This window comes from Achroia grisella, unplaced genomic scaffold (assembly GCF_030625045.1).
Source record: "Achroia grisella isolate CSIRO2021 unplaced genomic scaffold, CSIRO_AGI_Agris_v1 utg402, whole genome shotgun sequence".
Lineage (NCBI taxonomy): Eukaryota > Metazoa > Arthropoda > Insecta > Lepidoptera > Pyralidae > Achroia > Achroia grisella.
Window position 1 is genome coordinate 3,169,730 of NW_026712841.1, and position 22,709 is coordinate 3,192,438.

The 22,709-nt window shown below is 32.6% G+C and overlaps 1 protein-coding gene across 2 annotated transcripts in view; it reads left to right on the forward strand.

The window, feature by feature from the left end:
- LOC131844397 (zinc finger protein 395) overlaps nucleotides 1-19,392 on the forward strand; it is a 58,508-nt gene extending 39,116 nt beyond the window's left edge. Inside the window, exons 5-9 of one of the 2 annotated variants that reach the window (XR_009357585.1) lie at nucleotides 12,009-12,106; nucleotides 13,294-13,452; nucleotides 13,752-13,839; nucleotides 13,921-14,175; nucleotides 15,317-19,392. Coding sequence is in view for 1 of the 2 variants with exons in the window: in XM_059193279.1 (XP_059049262.1) it covers nucleotides 12,009-12,106; nucleotides 13,294-13,452; nucleotides 13,752-13,839; nucleotides 13,921-14,082 (507 nt within the window). In the remaining variant the exon portion in view is untranslated. Of the gene's footprint in view, nucleotides 1-12,008; nucleotides 12,107-13,293; nucleotides 13,453-13,751; nucleotides 13,840-13,920 lie in introns of both variants that reach the window. The other variant, XM_059193279.1, reaches the window with a different exon arrangement.
- Nucleotides 19,393-22,709: the final 3,317 nt, after the last annotated feature.

The window sequence follows — 22,709 nt, forward strand, 5'->3', positions numbered from 1 at the left end:
TGATTACGTGTTGTGCTATGACCTCTATTTCTATATTATTCATTAAAAATTCTAATCTCTGTACCAAAAACAGTTTTTTGCGCATTTTGAAATATTTTAAGACAGACTGTCTTAAAATATTTCCTTTTTAACTCATATTATACTTTTTTTTATTATTACTAATAGCTGTTTCCTATTGATCGTGTTCTTGGCATTCCTAATACTTATTTCGAATCATTTACAAATTGCCGTTAATAAGGATATTTACTTGCCCCTAACATATAGATGTTACTTATAATAATCAATAATTACTTTGATATCTAATGTTAAACACGTATAGTAAAATGAACGCTACACATTAATTAGCGTTTATATATAGGCAGTTAGTTAATATTAAATTAATGTAACATTATTTTATTATTTTAAAATATCTGACATGCATAATACTGTAACATTATGCAGTCTGTGCGAATACTTTACAGAAATATTAAAAATAGTGGATTATTGTAAGTCGAATTAAATTGTAAGTTAACGGTCATATAGGCTCAAATAAAGAAAAAACAATAGTTCATCGTTTCGTAACAATAGACGAATAATCACCGGTACAATTAAATACAATAGTAGCGTAACTGGCGGTAAAATATATTCTAATAAGTACGCCATATTCATAGCAGTGGGCATCCGGCATTCTGGGGCATGAGCCGCAACCGGCGTAGTCGACCCCACCACACGACCACATCACGCACCATACGTCACGCCGCTTTGTCAACCAATTACTGTTCAATTTAGAACGCATTACATAATCACTTTTATAATATCCGATAACAGTCATGCTCATTGACATTATTTCCTACCGGCGCGGCGTTGTATACAATACATTGTAACAGTGAACTCGTTTATGAAAAGACGAAAGTAAAAACTAAAGATAATGATATATATTGTCCACAAAAAAACATACCGTCATGACGTGATGGGGTAGTCAGAGGCATTATCAATTATCGAAGTTATGGTGAATGCAATATTTGACGTGACTCCCACAGCATTTCAGATTAATTTTTAATTCTATTATGAGACACCGGAGAGTCAGTCCCAAATATAAATCGACACAAAAAGTTTTAAATTTGGTATTTGTGACATTTCAACTCGTACCCTTATAGGTGTACTCGTAAGTCAGGGTAGTCAACCGCTAGGTGAGGACGCTCTAGTTCTCAGTATGACGTCTATTACCGCATTTATTCATGATAAAACGTTTATAGCAGTAAAGTATACACTAACAGATCTGACAATGAAATGAGCACAAATGGGACGCGTGTGGTGCACAGTCTGCGATTACAGTATCAAACTAGGTCGCTACTCGCTAATGTAGAGCAAACACACACTTGCATTCAACTGTTCCAAATTCGACGTTCATATTATAATAAATCTAACGTAACCTTCGTAACGACGTATACGAGGAACTTGAACGTATAATAAAAGTATTCTCAATATAAATATGTAAGTCAAGACTTACATCAATAAGAATATTTATTTTTAGAATTACTTCTTACGAAATATACGGTTGTTATGACTTCATCCAATGTCAATGTTTTCGATATCATAATTTTACGGGAGAAAATAATTAGTAGTAGATACTTCAATATAGTTTTCTTCTTAATTGGTACGTAATATTTAGATTCCGTATCTATATTATATAAAGTAATCAAGCTGAGATAATTATAATGTATTATTAATTATTGAACATATATATGTGAAATAATACTAATAATAAATAATATCGTAAGGATACTCGTATATGCTAAAATATAGATACATACTAGTTTAATTTTTAAGTATTATCATTTAAGCCGTTTTTTGCTTTAACTTGACACTTGATGCAGGCTCATTTGTGATCAAATTCTATCGGGTGCTCTGTATTAAAATTACGCATTCTCTACTTACAAGCATTTTAAAATAACTAAATGAACTGCGGGTGAATGCCTCTATTGTACGAAAGTCGTCCTTTACTTATTAATTGTGTGATTATAAAAACTGTTTCCCGTTTACTATATGGGGATACTTAATGAACAAACAATGACACGAAAATGACAAAAAACTGATATGAAATTATGTGAAGAGAGTTTTAATATCTCGACTTCTTTCACATTGACATAACTATTAGAGTCCTCATTATAAAGACTTCTATCATCTAAACAAAATTTCAAGCAGATGGCTAGAAACTGAGACAAACAAACTACTGTAGGTATAGGCAGTGTGCAAGCTTTATTTGGAACTCTTGATGTAATACATTTGTACTAACCAATACCAAATAAAAGCAGGTGTGTTTTACATGTCGATACTGTAACTGTTAACTGTAACCTTATAATTTCTGGCAACACTAATCCAGAAGAAAAATTTTGTATCGTCCACTAATAAACCATGCATTGAATGAGCAATTGGAACATTAGAACGATACCTACCAGCTCACAAGTACGAGTAGATACCTAGACATCGTGTTGTGCAACAGCGAAATAGGTCACACCTATCCACAAGCGACCTACTTGTAACGATTACATTAGGGATCAACTATTCAGTTCCTTTCTGTTAGTATAATGTGATAAAGTACTTACCTGTAACAGTTATTTTGTGTATATTACCTAATAGCGATCAGGTTTAGTATGTTTATTAGTAGTTAATAACAAGAAAAACTTGGTGTGATTTTAATTTCATTATTAATTTATCACTATAGACAATCATGAAGGTCCTAGTGATAGACATGGGCTTTTAGGTAAGTAGAGGTTTAGCCTAAGGTAAATTGCCGTTGTCACGCTGGCCAGGATATTTGCTTTAAGTTACTTTCTATCAGAATTTACTTATATTTTACTTTCGTACCCCGCTTTCTATGACATCTTGGTTATGAAAATGTACAATAACACATTTTGTATTAATAATATAAAATGTATGTATAAAATAAATGCTATTTTTAAATAGGTGCAGGGTTCCGCAGATAACAAACGGCTAGAGGCACATACTTACAAAATTCTCACTTTTCTTTATTATTTTCGTTTTAACTTATTACATCCCATTGACCTTTGATGTGTAAATAGTGAATAGGTACATTGTTAAAACAATAAATTGTCTAGAGTGTCTTTGACTAGTATGCATAAATTTTATTCCTAAATTTTTAGTACCGCATGCCGGTTACAACAGTTTTGGCATACTTTGTGAAATTGTAATTAAACTTTTTATTTTATTTCTTTAAAATAATTTGTATTCTAAATTTAAAAAGTTACCATAAGACTTGCTTGCGCGGCTAGCAGGGGTTCGGGACTGCGCGAACTTCAGAGTTGTTGTCGCTCCATCTCGCTCTGGGGGTCATCGCCCCACAATATACGACTCCTTCGTTCTAATAACCCTGCGCATATCGGCAGTAGGTATATAAATTATCTTTTTTGTGTCTTGTCAATACGGTCATCGTTAAACCCGTGCCAATTTTTCGGTTATTAATATCGATATGCCTTAATTTCGCAAGTGGGCGCCATAAAGTTCACGCACCTTATCCTGGCGACCTTGGTACGGTCAAAAACCTCTTCTAGAGACATTGACCAGTATCCGCCAGCCGGGTACACCAGCTGCGGTTACGACCATTTTGGATGTGTAACCACATTGGGTAATTACTTCTGCTACCTTGGACAATGAATACGAACAAAGAAAGGGCGGCTAAAATTACTGATTGCGTGTCACATGACATACTACAATGTGTGGCAGTTTTTAATTAATTAGCCGTTAATCTAATTTCAAATTCACAAAATGGTAGATCGATGTTTAGCAATCAATCTCTGTAATGGTGCAATCCTATTCTAAAATAGACACGTAATGGTGTACATCTATATATAATAATGTTAAAGAATTTATTTAAAGTACACGTATTACGAAGATAATTTCAGCTACTTTCTTGATATAAAATGTGCGCCTCGCAACTGCGTCGGTGGATAGAATGATGGTAGCAATGCGTTTTTTTAACCGGCATCGGCAGGGCAATGACACCGAGGCCGGGGCACTGCCCGTTCTTGACAATTCAAATGTTTACAAATTTATGTCTCAGGATCACTATGCTTAATTCTTATCGAAAATAGAAAACTATCACCACAATACAATACCAAGCATTAATGCATAACAGTGAAATGACATCACACGATTCACTACACTGATTCCCGGCGTCTATTTAAATAACTTATGTAAAATTAACAAAAATGTTACATACACCATTAATTCTTTTAACGTAGGTATCTATCCGAGTTTCTAAAGAGTCAGAACTATGCAACAGTAAGTGGGTGCGTAATGACCAAAATTATATCGATAGGTATGTGTCGAGTGAGCGAGCATCGCCGGGTAGAACAATGGCGGGCACGAGTTCATCAAACGCGATAATGAGTAGTCCCGCGGGTTCAATAAACTTCCCATTTTACAAGTAAAATCGTGTTTATTGCGACGTCAAATCTGTAACACAAATTTTTCGAGAATATATATGTAAGTGCCTACTTACACGAGGACGTTTTGTTTTAGCCGCTTGAGTGACTGCCAGATAGCACTATAATATCACATTTAAACACCACACAAATTACAAAAATGGGTCGCGCCATTTTCATATCCAATTGTTGAGTTTATTTTTAAGTAATGTATTAATTTACATAATTTATTATTGACATTTTTACATAGTTTTAATGTTTAAATACGGGTTTATTAAACTATATTTTATATTGAAAGGAAAAGTGAAACAGTAACAGGTCAGAACTAGTTGGGTTCAATGACCAGGGAACCGGTGCTTCATGTCGATTGGCGACTCCTTCAATTCGCTGATTCATCATCATTATTCTGCTTACCACCACCTTGAGTGATTAAGCCCAGCCGATGCCACTATCTAATGAACACCTGTCTCTATGACAGTAACTGACTGATTAAAACTAGTCTACATTAGATCACTAGTCTTAATACGTTATAAGCAAATTAAATCGTAACCTAATTTTATATCTATACGATATACTTTCAGATTCAAATGAATTTTCGTAAAGAAATAATCCGATAAATAAATCTAGTGCAAAATCGATACTTAACCGTCTTTTTATTGGTTTTATCTGAGATGCATGCGCATATTTTTATTTGACCCACAATTCACTAAATTATGTATATTAATATTAAGAAAAAAATAAATTCAAATCGGAAATCCAAAAATTACAATTATTTCGCTCTATATGTTGTTCGTTTCGACCCACTTTTAACAATAATGACGCACATTCACGCAGAAGTAGGTACTTACGCATACATTCAAACGTCATTTGGCCTTTGACACATTTGTTTTCTTTACAAATATGTTAATTGGATTTATTCAGTTGTAACATTCAACTGTTTGTACTCAAATTAAAATATCTAAATTAATGACACGACGGTTCTTTTTGGTAACGTTACGTTACTCTACTATTTATAATATCAATCTCGTCAAACAATTAAATACCGCATTACAGGTCATCTCACATTGAGATGAGGCAAACGAACGCTGCGTAGTTTCTTGCTACTGGGCCAGGCGTTTTTCATGTGCTCTTTGTGTGTGGAGTGTCGACGCAACGTAGCTACTACGAAGCGAAGTTAAAACACCAAGTGACGAGGGCGCGCCTACCGCCCCTGCGTATGCGAGGGTGCCAGTGAGGGCATGTTTCAACCCGAGTTCAATGCATCCATGATGCCACCTGTAGAACGTTCTTCGAAAAAAATACATATGTAGCGGTCAATATGTAAAATCGGTTACAATCTTGATTGATATTTACTAAAATTGCGGTCAGTCGGTTCTTAATTTATTTATAAATTACGATAACTAAGTAATAACTTTTTTTTATGAAGATAATTTTATGTTATTAATATATATTCTTTTACATTAATTCGAATATATTTTATTTTCATATCGGTACTCTACCTAGATAAAATACCAAAGAAAGTGTTTTATAAATATCAATTTAATGCTAAACTTTATCTAGGCTCAACTGGGGGTCTGAATTAAGAATGAGAAAAGGTAGGGATGAAGCTATCGTCAGTTCACTGACCTGCAATGCTTTTAGTCCCTTGCCTATGGGGTGCCAGAGTATGGCACAGCACAATTTGCGCATGCCATCTCTTTCTACTATATAAAGCTATTGCATTTCGCCTATTTGGAAGACAAGTTTGCCGAACTTTGTGTTTAAATGTAGGGCTATTTAATAAAATTTCATATTATAGAGAAATAGAGTTGTAAATTAACATCAATAATGCTTCTTTTTGACTGGTGAATGATAACGCCGGATCTTTTTTTCTAGTTAACCACGCCGTTGGAATGGAATGCCATTTTAAAACAAGCATCTTTGAAAGTAATAGATAATTATTTCGCAGATATAATAACTGTAGCTTTTTCTTGTAACTCCATCCGCGTAGACTTATAGAATTATTCATATCATATTCCTGCCTATTATTACTGAAAAAAAATGCTGTATATATTTTGTAGTGATAAATATAAAAACATTGACATTCCGGTGACATTGGCATTTGAATATCACAACTTAAGACGACGTGTTTCCGGATTCGAAGCATTGATTTTTATATAACATTACTTTTTAAAGGTAAATATAAAAATAAACGCTCTATAATACCTACATACATTCAATTTCTAAGTTCATACCTTCAAATCAATCCTTCCTTGTTAGTCTGTCATTATTCAATGAATAGGTTATCTCTATGGAACATTACAAAAGTCCTTGAAGTTTAGATTCATATTATATTTCATAGAAATAAAACAAACAGTAGGTACTAGATTATGTACAATTAACTAAGTAACTGCGACATCACACGTATTAGTAAAACAGGATTCTAAACTATAGTAACCATAATGTATGCATTAAAAAAAGGATCCTTCACATGTCTGTTCATCGACATCTTATGTAATAGGAACCGATTAAAATAATAGCTGTATTCATTGAAGCCAACTAATTGTATCTACTTGCTAATAGTATTAAGTGTCCACTCCACTATCGTAAAAGAATAGTATTCTATAGATTTGACAACATAGTTTCGGTTACAGTTATGAATACATGCTTACGAAGCTCCATTATCCATTTCATCCATCCACACATATAAACTTGACACACACATATTAAGATACCAGCCGGCGGCACCACGCACCAACACATCGTTCCTTAATGGCGTCTTCCTCATTTACTCCTAATGTTAGAACGAGATGACACGAAAACAACTTATCTGACCGCGTATTGAAGTACAAATAAGGAAGGTCACGAGGATGAAACCGACTTATGTGTTGCCATAAGTGAAAAAGAGACGCAATGAAAACAAATCAATATCATCTCCGTGTTTCGCAGTAGAAAGAGACGGCGCAACAACAAACCGGCATTTTATGCCTGCCGGCCGTTCGTTATTCATAGAGTTAGTGCTGGCCAATTTATATCTTACTGCATCGTACTAGAATACACTTCGACATTACAGCGTCTTGTTTACAGGTATAGAACAAGAACGTAATCATTCTTGCTTGATGGTCCCGTTGTGAAATCTACGTTCAACCAATGTTATAGGCATAATTTTCTGCTTGCAGCAGATTATTCTAAATTCAAATGAATTTGTTCACTAAAAGTATGATTTCATCTTACTTGTTGAAATCGCTACACAGTAATCAAAGTTTAATTTGACAATTAATGTTGTCATTAGTCTATATAAAAATTCTGGAATCAGCTTTTTAGTTTTTTACCCATATGCTATTGGTAAAATGCCGATTCATGAAAATTGACTTTGTGAAAATACATTATATAAATGAGGGTACATAATGAAACTTATCGTAATTCTTGTATGTTGCCATTTCTAAGGACAAAATTTTATGTCTCTTTGCCCTTTAATACCACTGCCATTCATACCAAAATATACATAGTTGACAAGACAACATGGCAGTGGCAGTGTGATTGCACAAAAGTTATACACAGACAAACCATCTTTGTTTTAGAATCATCATCTGCTTCTTCCTTATCCCATTTATTTGGGGTCGGCGTAATATGTTTTTCGCTTCGATTCATCCCTGCTCGCAGTCATCGCGTTATTTACTTCCTTTCTTACCATATCATCTTTCACACAGTCCATCCATCTCTTTTTCGGCCTTCCTCTGCCCTTATAACCATCCACATTCATATGTAACACCTTTCTTAAAATATTATCCTCGTTCCTACGCATTACATGTCCATACCATGATAGACGATTACTCTACATCTTTGTTTTAGAATAACACATTATAATTCACAAGACATACACAGTTACACACTCACACTACTTCACGAGTACATTTATTTAATCCAGCCCGTAGTAACAATTCTTAATGCAAATGAAATTAATGTTAACATTTAAGCTTCCCCTCTTTTGACCTCGTTTTTCAACTTTACTACAACTTCCTATACTTACAGAGGAGTGTGTGTGTGTGTAGATACTTTCCACGCAATAGCATCGTCGCAATAGTCCTGACTGAAAGCATAGAAACTAGGAAAAGTATTCTTTCGTAATTCAAAAATACATTAAAGCTGATATTAATGACATTTTACCGTCAATACTGGCATACCAAGTACTAGATGTACTTGGTATGTTGAAATCAACTCAGTTATCATTGTGAATGTAATATCAAGTGCTTGGCAGGAAATCGATCGAATAATATACTTAATTGTTAACGATGAATCCAAACCAACCAACAGTCCATTCCCCCTTATATAGAAAATTAGAAATAGAAATAGACCTAATATTTTATACTTGCAGTCTATACCAAGTTCATTTTAATATTATATAATAACAATGACCCAACCGGTACACGACATACTTATATTACTAGAATAGGGCCTTAGAGTAAAATCAAAGTACATTGAAATATTTATATTTTCACGAAAATTAAGAGTCTGTGTGAAACGGCCTCACTATCTAATGTGATTTAATTATGTATACACAAAGCTAATAAAATATTTTAAACCATGCATAAATACAAAAAGTATGTAAAATGATAGAGAATATTCAAACTAGGTCAGTGGTGCAGCGAAGGGAGGCCTCCCTCTTGTCGTGTAGAGCAGCGCCACCCGCTCCGCATAAAAGGACGGAAAAAGAATGATTATAAGTTTAAATCGCAGTTATAGTTGAAGTATTTTATTGCTTATTACTATTACTGCAAACATATAAATACTTCTTTATGCTATCGTATTATTTTTATATTTATGTGTATATAAGTAATAATAATAACAATAATAATATCCCTGGACAATTATACGGGGTATTAGATAATAGATATACTCTACTAGGTACTCTTTTTTTAAATACATACATGTTACACATAGAAAACACCCAGATCATTACAAACAATCACTCATGAATACAAATGTTTGTAGCATGCGTGGAGTAGAATCCGCAAACTTCGGCATTAAGGCGGTGTTCTAAACCGCTAGACAATCTAAGCTGCCACGTATAAAATTATGAAATCAATAATTCAATAATTAATTTGTAAATCACTTATATAGTAACTATACCTAAGTAACACAATAATATATAAAATTAGCAATCATAATTTTACATACCCTGCTTAATATAAAGGAATGATAAACAGAATTAATATCATTGAAAATTAAAAAAACATAGAATTTAAAAGGATTTTTCATAACAATTTTTAAATAAAATCTTGTAGCTGAACACTGAAAATGTCCAGAATGACACTGAGCAACGGGTATGGGCTATGATGGGCTTGCGCGGTATCGATCCATATCGGTGGGATATTTGAAGGACACGCTGCTTAGCCCCATGAAAACCAACAGATTAGATGTAATTTGCTAAAATTAAATTAATCGATATACTAACAAAGTAACAGGTAGTCAAAGCTTTGTTTTTAATTGTTAGTAACGAAATATGTTTAATATTTGAGTAGAGATCCAAGGTTCCATTAGGTTTTTTTTAAAGAAAGTACTGTCGATAATTTATTTCGGAATATTTTATGTAATATAAAGAGAGTATTTGTTATGTCACGTATATGTAGATTACGCCGAAATGATTCGTTGTGTCATAAAATATCATTCCTTTGATGGTGATATATCGCAAAACTAAATGCATTTCAGTTTATTTCCCAGTATTTTTATTTCAATACTTTAATGTTAATGCTTTTTAATGTTTCGTAAAGACTGTAAGACTACAGATATCGATTAGACGCAAATTATTTTAACTGTATTTCTTTATATTGGAAGTTTACTATAACCTTGTACAAATTTACATTCTCTCTGATTTAAAATTTACAGAACATTCTAAACTTTAACTTTCTACTCCCTTCCTATTGCAAGACCTTTTTTACAACTAATTATTATTGCAAAGAAAACTCTTTGAGAGATAGTTGCATTAGCATAAAATATCTAAGTTGTAATGACTTGCAATATAGAGAATAGCAACCTTCGCAGACCACCCTTGGCCGTGGTACTGCGACCTAGATGTTAGCCTTGCTCCTCCTCCATATCCCCCCACCAGCCAGCCCCGTTTCCCCGTGACCTGACCTATTTTTGTATGCACTTGATGTAGCCTCAGTTTCCAGGCTGCAACTAGGACCAGATATTCAGCGCGCGCAACCTAATTCGCTTATAGACCCTGGCACAGCTCAGTTCATTATATACAGTCAAACTTCATCTATTTGCGGATTGCTTATAACTTTCCATCACACTTTGAATTAAATTATAATTAATTAATTGTGTTATACTTAATTCATAATTGTTTTAATTAACCTTGAAGTTTTATTTTGCGAAGACGTCAAAAGATATGATTTAAATGCGTACCTACATTTTTGATAAAACTTAACGTACAAATGGGATAAACCAAACACAAGTCACATCATGAGAGCTATTTGCGAGAAAATGGCTGCAAATGTCGATGGCAAGTTAGGTGTTAATACTTGCCAAAACAATATGACATTGGACAGAAGGTCGATGTAAAAGAATCTTTGGCAAGTGTACAGCACTGAGCTCGGGTGTGGTTAATTACTTATCTATTCTTTTGTTGAATACAGTTACGTACTCATTATAATTATAATAATATATATTTCATAGAAATTTTATAATATAATCTGACTTCAATTGTAAGAACAATTAAAATTAAATAAGGCATATCTTCAACTTCTGTATATTTTTTAAATAATATCTATAAAAATACAACAAGTGAAAGTTAATTCTAATAAAACAATATCATGTTATGTTAAAAATCGGGATCATATATAGGGCGATAAACGCCCCAACTTTTAAGCCACCAAAACTGTCTATCGGGCTCAAATCTGATCTGAATTCAGTCTGTTATATGTTGTAACGCTTGATTGCTGTGCATAGTACATACATATAGCTAGAAATAGGTAGATAGGCCACGATATAGGAGGTGGAGGTGGCGGCGCATAGCGGCACAGCGCAGGAGAGCACGGATGGCGTGCGCTACGCTGCGGTATCGGCAAGGCCGCGACCTAGAGTTGCTTCCGTCTCTGTTATATCTTTACGCGAGTTTATTCAGCACTGCCCAGCTACAATACTCTTCGGAACCTTGAATTATCAATACATTGTTTAACGCTTGAAAAAACTACATAATGCACATTGTTGAATCTATACAATCACGTATCCGCTCCATTTACAGCCTCCATTTCTCAAATTATTTTATGTTAGAAAAATAAAATAAGGTCTGTTTTTTTTATTTGGATTAACAAGTACTAGATTAAAACTTGATGCTAAATGAACGTACAGTATAAAGTACTTAGAGAGATTTCCTTATTTTCCTTAAGAAGTATCTACGTAGGTAACGTAGATACTTTTGGATTGAAAAAATGAATCAACTTCTTAAAAAAAATTGGTACACAGTATAAGCAGTACTGTACAGTGAATTAGAAGATTTAAATAAATAATTCTGTAGATACTATTTATTAAAACAATTTTTGTACATATGTATGAACTAAAAAACTATTATTAATAAATTATAAAATGTCATTGTTACAGATTAATAGTGTTGTATACGAGTGCACGTGGCGGGGATGCGGCTACCACACCAATAGCTGTCCTTCAATCGAGGCTCACATTAGACATACACATCTGGGGTTAGTGTTTTATTTCAATAATATCTTGTACTCCAGTAGCTGAACTATGTAATTCATTACTAACAATTCTTGTTTAAAACTAATTGAAAGTGATAGTTTGCAAGTAGATACATTAAATAGTATCTACTTTGAGTGTTTCTGTTATAACGACAATTATTAACAACTGAGTTATATTTATGCATTACAGATATATCTCCTACCTTTTCAGCTCATTTATGTATAATTCTCAATTCAATTCAATGATATATTTTTATTCGTTACGCAATATCTTCCTAGTAATTGCCAAAAATGCAGAAAGTCAAAATATTTAGTTCATTTACTTTATTGTATTTTTTGTTAAGATCGAAGTCCGTTTGGTATGTTGAACGAAATTTTCCATCATCATAATTAAATAACTTCGACTATCATTGGCAACTCTATATCACATCTTCATCACGCACCTTAGAGGTATTACATCATTAAATCGATGGAACCGAGCTAGATAAAAGATCAATAATAATCCAATACCATTTACGATTTTACATTGTGCAAATTGATATCTGTGAGATCATTAAATTCTGGCGAAAGACAATTATCGGAGTGCAGTTAGCATAATATGTTCTCAGATCACGTGTAGTCACATACGGCACGTGCGTAGGAGGTAGGCACTTAATAATTGCGCAATATGCCAGCTGGCAAGTTGCAGTCCGGTGCAAACAACTACATTTCCTGCACTAACATGCTGATTTTACTGCTCAGTCAACTCGTTACTCACGTCTCTTCACCCACGTTGTAATCAATTGTCGGGATGCCCTTCGATATACTTACATTTAAATTCCTGTAAGATCAGTATCATGGCATGCATGACCACAATCCTAAAGTAATAGTCAACAAAAACTAGAAGAACCCTATAGTGACCTTCAATTCTTAGGTATACGCCATTAATTCAATTATATACTGAAAGGTTAGCCCTTATGACCCGGAAGCTTCGACGCTTCGCAACAAGGTTGCAACGCTAGTCCCACCCGTGCAGAGTAGCAAGGTCATTGGAATACGCCCGCCGCCCCGCCGACCGCGCCACCCGCTACAATCTTCTTATGTAACCTTACCCACTGCTCATTAACTGGCCTGAATTTTATTAATAAATGTATTTAAACTCACTTTGGTGTAAACAGTATACTGTAAATTATTTTCTGATCACTTTACAGACCAAAGAAAGAAGGTGATAACGATCATGAAGAGGAATTCTACTACACAGAGCGAGAGGTGGCGACCCCTGCACCACCGCCCACCTTATCCCACCGGGACATGTGCCGTCCGCCGCACGAAGACCCTGAGTATCAACGACAGATTGTAGGATCGTACAGGTACATGCAAAATAATGTAGATATTAAAAATCGGTATTCATGCTTGTTAATATACTAAAATACGATATATTATGTGACTGTTACATAACTGGCTGGTCTACCGACTGACTTCGCGACAGTAGTACCTACCTTTACAGCGCTATTTTAAGATTGTCAAAGTCCGAACGAGAAATAACATATAAGATATCGCCGATATCAGACATTATAGAGACGGTATTATTGTATTAGCACGTATCTTTCGTAATCTACTTACTCGTAATAACTATTACTATATTAAGAAACTCTCTGTATATTTCCAGACAAGGTCTCCTATCAACCATACAACATGGGACGGCAAGACCTATAAGCATTCCCGTAACGCATTCCTGGTCTAGCTCACATTCACCGGTACGTAGTCAATTACACACATAAAAATACACGAATGTAAAGTTTAAGAATACTATAGGGATGTGTTTATTTATTGTACAGAAACACATGAGGCTGTCAGCAGCCAGCGGCTCACCAGGAAGCCCTGGGCGGCGGCCGCGCTCCGACAACAAGAAGTGTCGTAAGGTCTACGGCATGGACCAACGTGATCTCTGGTGCACTCAATGCAAGTGGAAGAAAGCGTGCACGCGCTTCAGCGACTAGCGGACGCGACGATCGCTCACGATATTCGCGGGTGTAGCGAGCGCCAGCGCCGGCGGCCGTGCTATTATGTATCTCAAATGAACATTTACATAGGTATAATGAAATTTACTCAACCTACACTGATATTGAGTTTTTAAAAGAATTTGCAGTGAAGAACTATTCCGTGTGCGGGTCGTGATTAGTAGTATAAGACAAATAATATAAATAATATGAATTAAGGTTTTATTTAAGCAGAGAATGAAATTATTAATATATTGGATATGGATAAATTATAGGAGACATATTTTTTCCTCTAAATGTGGCTCGTGTTTTAACTGCATATTGACATTGCCCACGTATTTTTGTAGAACAGTGAATTCTCCTTTACTGCGACATGCATGTATAGTTGGCGTGTCGCTGTCAGTCGCAGACTGCGGATATTAGCCCTAAGAATAGTTTTAAGATTGACTGACCTGTGGACGCAGTGTGATAACTATTGTTATATGATTCTGCTCGTCGAAACCAGAGTTACATAATACATTCAAATTTGATTTTGCAATCATTTGCCCTATTCTTTTAATCTTTCTACATGTTTTGTACATTATTGTACAGTCTTAATAAAACTTATTTAAACTATTGACACGAAAGTTAATCTTGTCTTGTGCAGGTGTACCTACATGACTCACAATTTAAAAAAAACAAGGTTTGACCTTTAAATACTTTATACTTTCGTTAACACAATAATGTTGATTTAAAATAGAGAAATTATATTTTTATACATACAATAGTTTATATTTTTTGTAACTGCACACTAAAATCAAATCCATCTAAGTCTTTATTACATTAGGAATGAATGAAATATATGTAGTTCGCTCGCTTCGTTCAATATAATATGTAGACAAAATTAAATTGTAGGGCGTCAGTGAATTCCGTCCACATTTTCGAATGTGTTTTAATTGAATATCTATAAAGTCTCAAGTAACAATGTTTTCACACTGTTTACTAACGAAGGAGTATGCTCGAGCATACTGTACTAATTTCGACTTGGTGCAATTTCCAGTCGGTGAAAATTCGATGATGTTCATCACGGATTATATGTACATTGACTGAATTCTTAGATAATAATAATTACGAAAGAATAACTAAATGATGATACTATGAAATTAGTTTCGTAAGTTATCTCAGATTCGACGAAAAGACTACAAAATATGTTTAGATTTAAATTTTTATGAACATATCTGTTTCGTATACAAAGGTGGTCCTACCAGAACAAGGAGACAATACTCAGCGTCGCTCGCGCAGCGTGCCTTGGCGCAGTGGTGCGGTCAGAGTTGCCAGATTGGTTCAAATGGGTTGCCAGGAATGGAAATATCTATGAAAAAATAATGAAATCATAGTGTTAACCGGACAAATTTACATTTTAAATCAATATCTTACTGTTTTATAATAAAAACAAATCATTGGCAACTAATTTCATTGTTAATTAGTACTAAAATAATGCTATTTTCACACATCAGCTTCACTGTTTACATTTTAAGTATAATCTTGGAAATTTAGAACACGGTGATTAACAAGACGTTCCAACCACCTGGTAATCCTAGGTACAGTATACACTATGCTCATCACAAATTAGGTTTTACCTCGGTCATAAATTAACAATGATTGCAGTACCAATATATAAGATGTCAATAATTATCTTTAACATATACATAGAGTGTCTCATTATTCATGTTTTCAATTTCAATTATGATCAAAGAGACAGCAAAACCTAACTTATGATGGACGCCTCACACGTGCTTGTGGATGTCAGTCGGCAACTGGTCACCACACCACACTAACTGCGCAAATACTTACTACAATGTACTGCTAATGTGAGACTGAGGCAGAACGCATTCACTGAGGATGAGATAACACTCAAGAATAACCCTCATACTTATAAACTCGTAACTTTAAAAACTATAACCAATAAATGCTTTATTTGTTGTTTTATAGCGGTTAACAATATCTAATTAACTAATACAATATCGTAAATTATTGAAAGACAAATTCATGAAAATGGCTTAAATATTAATTAATAGACCAAATAAACACATATATCGCACGCTTCGTACAATACTGTATTAACACAATAATTGAACATTTTGAAAAATCGACTCTTATGATATCATTTTAATGTCTAATTACAAAATTGTAGTTTTTAGGTTAATACAGTATTGTAACTAAGCGTGTAGATAGAGTAAATAAGTTATGGGGGTTAGTGTGGTGTAAACAACATGGCGTGTAAACAACATGGACAAGAGATGCTGCGATATAAAAATATCCAGCTTATTGAAGATATGGAGGGTAATGATTGCGTATTTAGATATTACACAGCAGCATTTGTAATATCAAAAAAATAATAACGCACTTTGTTACGAATACAAGGCAGTCTTGATGACCCTGATGACATGAAAAATGTGATAGAAACAAAAGGAAGTCATATGCGGGAAAAACGAGTGGAGGCGAGCTGCAATATTATTTTTTAAGTATTATTATTATTATATTATGAAGTTTGTAAATATTAATTATACTGTTACGAGTAATATTCTATTTAATGTATTCAAAAATTGAAAGCAATCTTTGGATGTGTACATAAATATTATTAATATTGTTACTTAATTGATGTGATCGTTTCAAATCGAACATTTTTGTACGGTAACATAGTGACGAGTTTCTAATTAGGTACTGTACTTGCAATAAGATCCGCGAGTTATTTTTCATGGCGCGGTATTTATGATCAACTAGTTACCAAGAATCGTTGCTTATATCTAAAGAATTATATGAATCACTTGATGAATGACCCGCTGGGTAATAAATGTCTAACACTTATATAACCTACAGGTATATAGGTACCTGAAGCTATTTATCAAATAAGTTTAAAAGTTGTGCCAATTGCAGAACACCCGATCAACCAAAACAGTACCATAAAATATAATATTGAAGTTACATATTACGATATTATTGTTATATGCTACGGTATTTACACTAGACAAAGTATAATATAATATAATTAACGCACATTTAAACGCCTGTACATCAATGTGTGCTTTGTTATTCGCCGAAATTATATTTAGAAACTTGTTAATACTGTCAAAAATTTATTAACTAGGTATATCAATTATAATATTGCATTTTTTTAAATGCTATTTAATAAAGGTGAACATTTTTGTCAGGAAAATCGTTACAACTGATATAAAGTTATGCGAAGAAAACCACGATTCCCATTATAGTTATAAAGTATGATTAAAGCTTATGCGTTATAAATTAATTGCTACCTGAATTTATTGAGTCGACATTGGCGATAAAACGTGGTACAATTTTAATTTTCAAACGGTTTGAGTAACAAAATAAACTATTATCTGAATATAGATCTCACTCTTTCGGTATGTATTATAGTTTATTGTTCGGTATGACTTCTAGATCTGAATTATCAATTTTGAATTCCATGTTTTATTTACAAATAAATGTAAATTACAATCATTAAACATTAGTAAATCTTCTTGCCAAACATTTAATAAATAATTACAGGGTGAGGTGTAGGTATATTTTCAGTTCGATTTTATTGGCAATGGCGACAAGACGTGCTGAAACAATTTAATTTTTACGTGACGTACCTGCGATTATTACCAAATATACATGTTCATTGCAATAATGGTTGTGATATACATCATGGCGTTTTTATTTTAACGAAACAAAATATTTTTTTGTTCAAAGCAACGAAACATCGCGCTGCCTAAACCAAATGATCACCTTAGATATAGGCAAAAACAACTCAGCTAGCGTTTCGACAACTGCCATACTATAAGGATGTAGGTGTAACTGCGGCTTAAGTTATAATAATTAAAAAAGTAGTATTAGATTTATTTTAAGTTGAAGTCATAATAATAGTATTTAAATATTAGGTATATACACAGTCTACGAATAATAAATTGTTCGTAATATATTAAACTCGTTTATATCTGTAGTCACATGTTGCTGTTTCTTCAGATAGAAAAAATATATATACGAAAACTATTTTTGAGAGTGGATTAATAGAACGGTTTATTCATATTGACATTTTCAAATATATTATTATATAACATTATATATATATAATATTTTCAGAAATCTGTATGATTTAATATATTTTCCAAATTAGCTACAGTAATATATATAATTTAGTCTTTAAAACATCAAATGAAGAATCCATTTCAATTATTTTATAGGGGATCGAAACTTCGGTCCAACAAATTTTGTTAATGAAAAAACATTAATGAATACCAAATACGGTAATACTGAACAATGTTACATTGTTTTTATAACTTCTTTCTAAGTCTCTACTTACTGTGTTACTAAAAACCATGTGCCGAGATCACCGTAATTCAACAAAATAGTTAATTTCATTTAAATATCGTCGTAGACATCAGCTAAATAGAAAATGTAAGCTACTGCGTCGCAAAGTGGCATGCTAGTTTCATAAATACCGATCTCAATTTATATTCGAAGCTATTAGATTTTTCTATAGATATTATTATTGCATAGACGGTGTCTTATTTTATGTAATTTATATTAGGACATAGTTAAATTTTTTTATTATTTTAATATAAAGACATTTTATTTTTAATAAGCCATTTGTAAATATTATTTACGTATTAATTCATTTAGCCAAAATTTTGCTCAATTTTGTATGCACTCAACACCAAAGTCATAATATATTTAACAAAATTTATAAACATATCAGTACAAACGAGCATAATTCTGACAACACTAGAAATGTATTTTAACCCATGAATAATTTTCAATTATTTCCACAAAACTAATTACATTACTTTTTCTCATTTATACTTCTCAAATCATAACATAATCGACATACGTCTCTGTACAATGTCCCCTCCAGTGTCTTACTTGATTTAAGAATTCGAGGCTAGGAGCTGGGGCGATCTGATATTGGGCGCTAGTCGAGCTCTAAGTCTTATTTCTTAATATTTCAATTGTCGCTGCTGGTATACGTCAATACGTAACCATTAACCATTGTTACGATAATTAATATAAAGTATTTTACGTTAAGATCACAGCTCGTAATTTATTATCTATTAGACATGTACAGTCGATTGCAGTCATCTGTATACCATTTGCCAGATAAATATGGCTGCCAATGGAGTCTATATAATGATAGGCAAATAAAATATAATTAATTTGTCATTTGGTATACCCCCATTTGCGATCGACTGTACACATTAATCAATGTAAGTATTTAAAGGCATAAAAGCCTCGTTTTGTACTTAGAATAAATAATGAAATAAAGTTTTTATTTCTTTTCTAGAAATATTTTTAACTTCAGACATCACTTTTAATTTTTCTTTTCCTCTTAAAATAAGTGTTATCAATCGATTCCCTGATTTTGGCAATATTTTGATTGACAAAGTTCACTGTCACTGAGTGATGGATGGACCAAATTGACAGAATGTAGTCTTATAATTCACTAAATGCTCTATAGAGATATAGGTTATGCGTGCTATTATTTGTACCATCTTATAGGTATCTCTGAGTTGTTGTGTATGTATGTAAATTGTGCCTATTTCTATCCATAATTTTTAAATGTATGAACAACAATGTAAATATGTAAATTCAGACTCCGATATTAAGGTGTTTTCAAAGCTAGACATTCAAACCGCCTGTTTCACTTTATATATGTACTAGATATGTTGTAACTTTATATTAACAGAATATAAAGATTTTAAGAATTGAATAATAGATTATAAAGCAGGTTGTATGTTGCGTAGAATATCTATTTGCTTAATATACCTACCTTCCTATTCAAATCGACCTTTATTATTATTTTGTGCACTTCTAAACCCACTTCAATATTAATTATATCTACGTTAAAAATAATTTCGAAGTTACGGTTAGTAGTTACATAAACCTAGCATATACTTTCTCTATATTATGTTACTTATATATATAGATTTATGACAAATTTCTAATAATTTCTCGAGAAATGTTATATATCTTATTTTAAAGTTAAGTTCTAATTCAGTCCCGTACTATATACCTATTTGTTGTTATTATTTTAATATTTATGTATTACGTAGATAAATACTAGCAATTCTGAATATAGGTACCGTTAACTTATGTGGGCAATCATACTTTATGAAAATATGTCTCCTGCCTGTAATAATAAATAAGGTCTCTTATTCTCACATTGCCATTGAGCATATTATGTTGTATTTTGAGAGTAACATGTGTAAGAGTAGGTAATTGTATAATACCTACTTAACCAATAATTAGAAAAAACTTTTGAATAATTGTTATAAATTATAAATTAGGTACCTACTTCGTTTATTTTACACCTAATGTTTTCCAAATAATATATATGAATATAATGAACTATCTAAAATGTTCGGAAAGTAAAAGAAAACTAAGATTAAGCTTGTTTTTGTTCATATTATAATTTCTTACACTTATTTCGGTTAAATCATGGTGTTGAAACGATATAGCAATCCATAGTCCACGAAATCTATAATTTTAAAATATATAATGAAAACCTTTTCCTAAAGAAAAACGTGTATCAAAATACACGTTTTCTTTAGGAAAGTACCAAAGTAGAAATTCATTATGTTACATATACCGTACAGTGATCAATTTATCGATCATAAAATCAAGGAATGTTTTTAATTTCATGAATGTGGTATTTATGAAATTTAATAACATTCTCTCCTGGATCTAGGATTGTTATAACTTTATATTTTTCCGTTAAACCTCTGTATAATTACATACATATACGGCATTTTCACCACCAACAGTAGCCTTAAGAGATGGACATTTATATCACAAATATGTACGTATCTTATATGTGTGTTATTCTACGAAATTAAAAGTGTAAATTTTCAAATATAATTTGAATAAAACGTGTCATAAGCGTACTCTATACCCCAAGCGCGTCGATGCGTTGTTAATGGTTACCAGTAGTTGTAAGCTTGCTATCTCCGACAACATGAATCAAAAGATGTTGTCGGGCATGTGTTGACTCTATGTTTGGACATTTCCTTATTTAGTTGTCAATATCACAGCAGTTTTCATCGCAACTGTCAGCTCGTGTGTGCACAATTTTCTTCAATTGGCCCAAGGCTTTGCAAAATTAATTCCGAATTATATATATTTATATATAACATGAGATATATTGTAGGAACTAGCTGGCAGTTATTCTACTGTGATATTAATAATTCTATTTATTATCTTTCATATACTTATTATTATTTATAAAATTAAAGTTGAATGTGCGCGTGTGTTATATTTTACTGATATCGTGTTAGATTAGGAAATGTTATTTTATATTGTACCTAAAGTGTAGGTCCAGAATGTGTTCCAAATTATTGATTTTATGAAGATAGATATTACAAATATTTTATCTATTATAATTAAAATGAAATGTTTATGTTAATATGTTGAATTTTGAAAACGTTCAAGAAGTGTAATAAAAGCAGTTATTACAATTCAACGAAGCAGATATTATTATTAACATCACAAAATTAAACAGCCTTATAGTGTAATCGAAATCTTGAGCTCTCTATAATATTCTACGATATATAATAATACATTATATGTAATACATTTCATAGCGAACGAAATTTGACTGTGAAACCTGAAGTACCTTTCATTAAATAGCTAAATTTTATATACTTACCGTATGTAATCTATATGAGAAAATGTTATTATTTGACTATGTGCTACGTCAAGTACACTCTTTGCCTGATATATTATACCTCAGTAAGTTTAGTATGGATTTTGTGTCTTAAAAATATATTTCGATTTATTAGAATCACAGTAGCATTATTTTTCCATACCTTCTCAAATTATTCATCTAACGCCAATAAATATTGTCTTGCAAAAATTGTAACCTAAATAAAGATAACTTTCTGTCTAATATTGTTAATTACCTATAAATGCCAACAGTTGAGCAATGTTGCATAATATTATAAATAGTACAATAAACCATGAAACTCTGTAAACAGGAATGAGAAGTGTTATAATGGAACAACTCTAGACCTAAAGATAATTTATTTCAGATCGTGTTATTAATTGATATATATTTACAAATATAAACTTTAGATTTTATTAAAACTTGTTTTAATATGTCCACAATTCCAACCTACATAACAATATCTTTTTTTAATGGCTAATTTCATGATATTGGAATGGTGGCTTTTATTATCGTCTGGAAAAATCTCAAAAGACCGTGGCAGTCAAACTGTTTAATAAAATTTCCTAAATAAGAATGGGTGTGAACTTTAAAGGAATAAGGATATGGTGTACTTTTATTAAAAATAACAAAAATTAAAGTTCGCAAGGATTCTGCTCCTCAACCCACGCTCGGTACGGCATCTGACTTTCATTAGACTTCGTAAATGCAACAATCTTAACTATTTTAGAAGGAAATAATTGACGAAAATCTCGTTCTCGAAACGCTCGGGACTGACTGGAATAGTCTGCTGGCTGGAGCGAGGTGAACTCTACTATCAGTCAGCTCAGTAGCGCAACTTTTCAGTACGGACATGTAAAAAATTCCTGATTTCACTCCAATATTTATTAGTTCAAGTATATACTATTTTGATCAAATAAAATAGTCAACT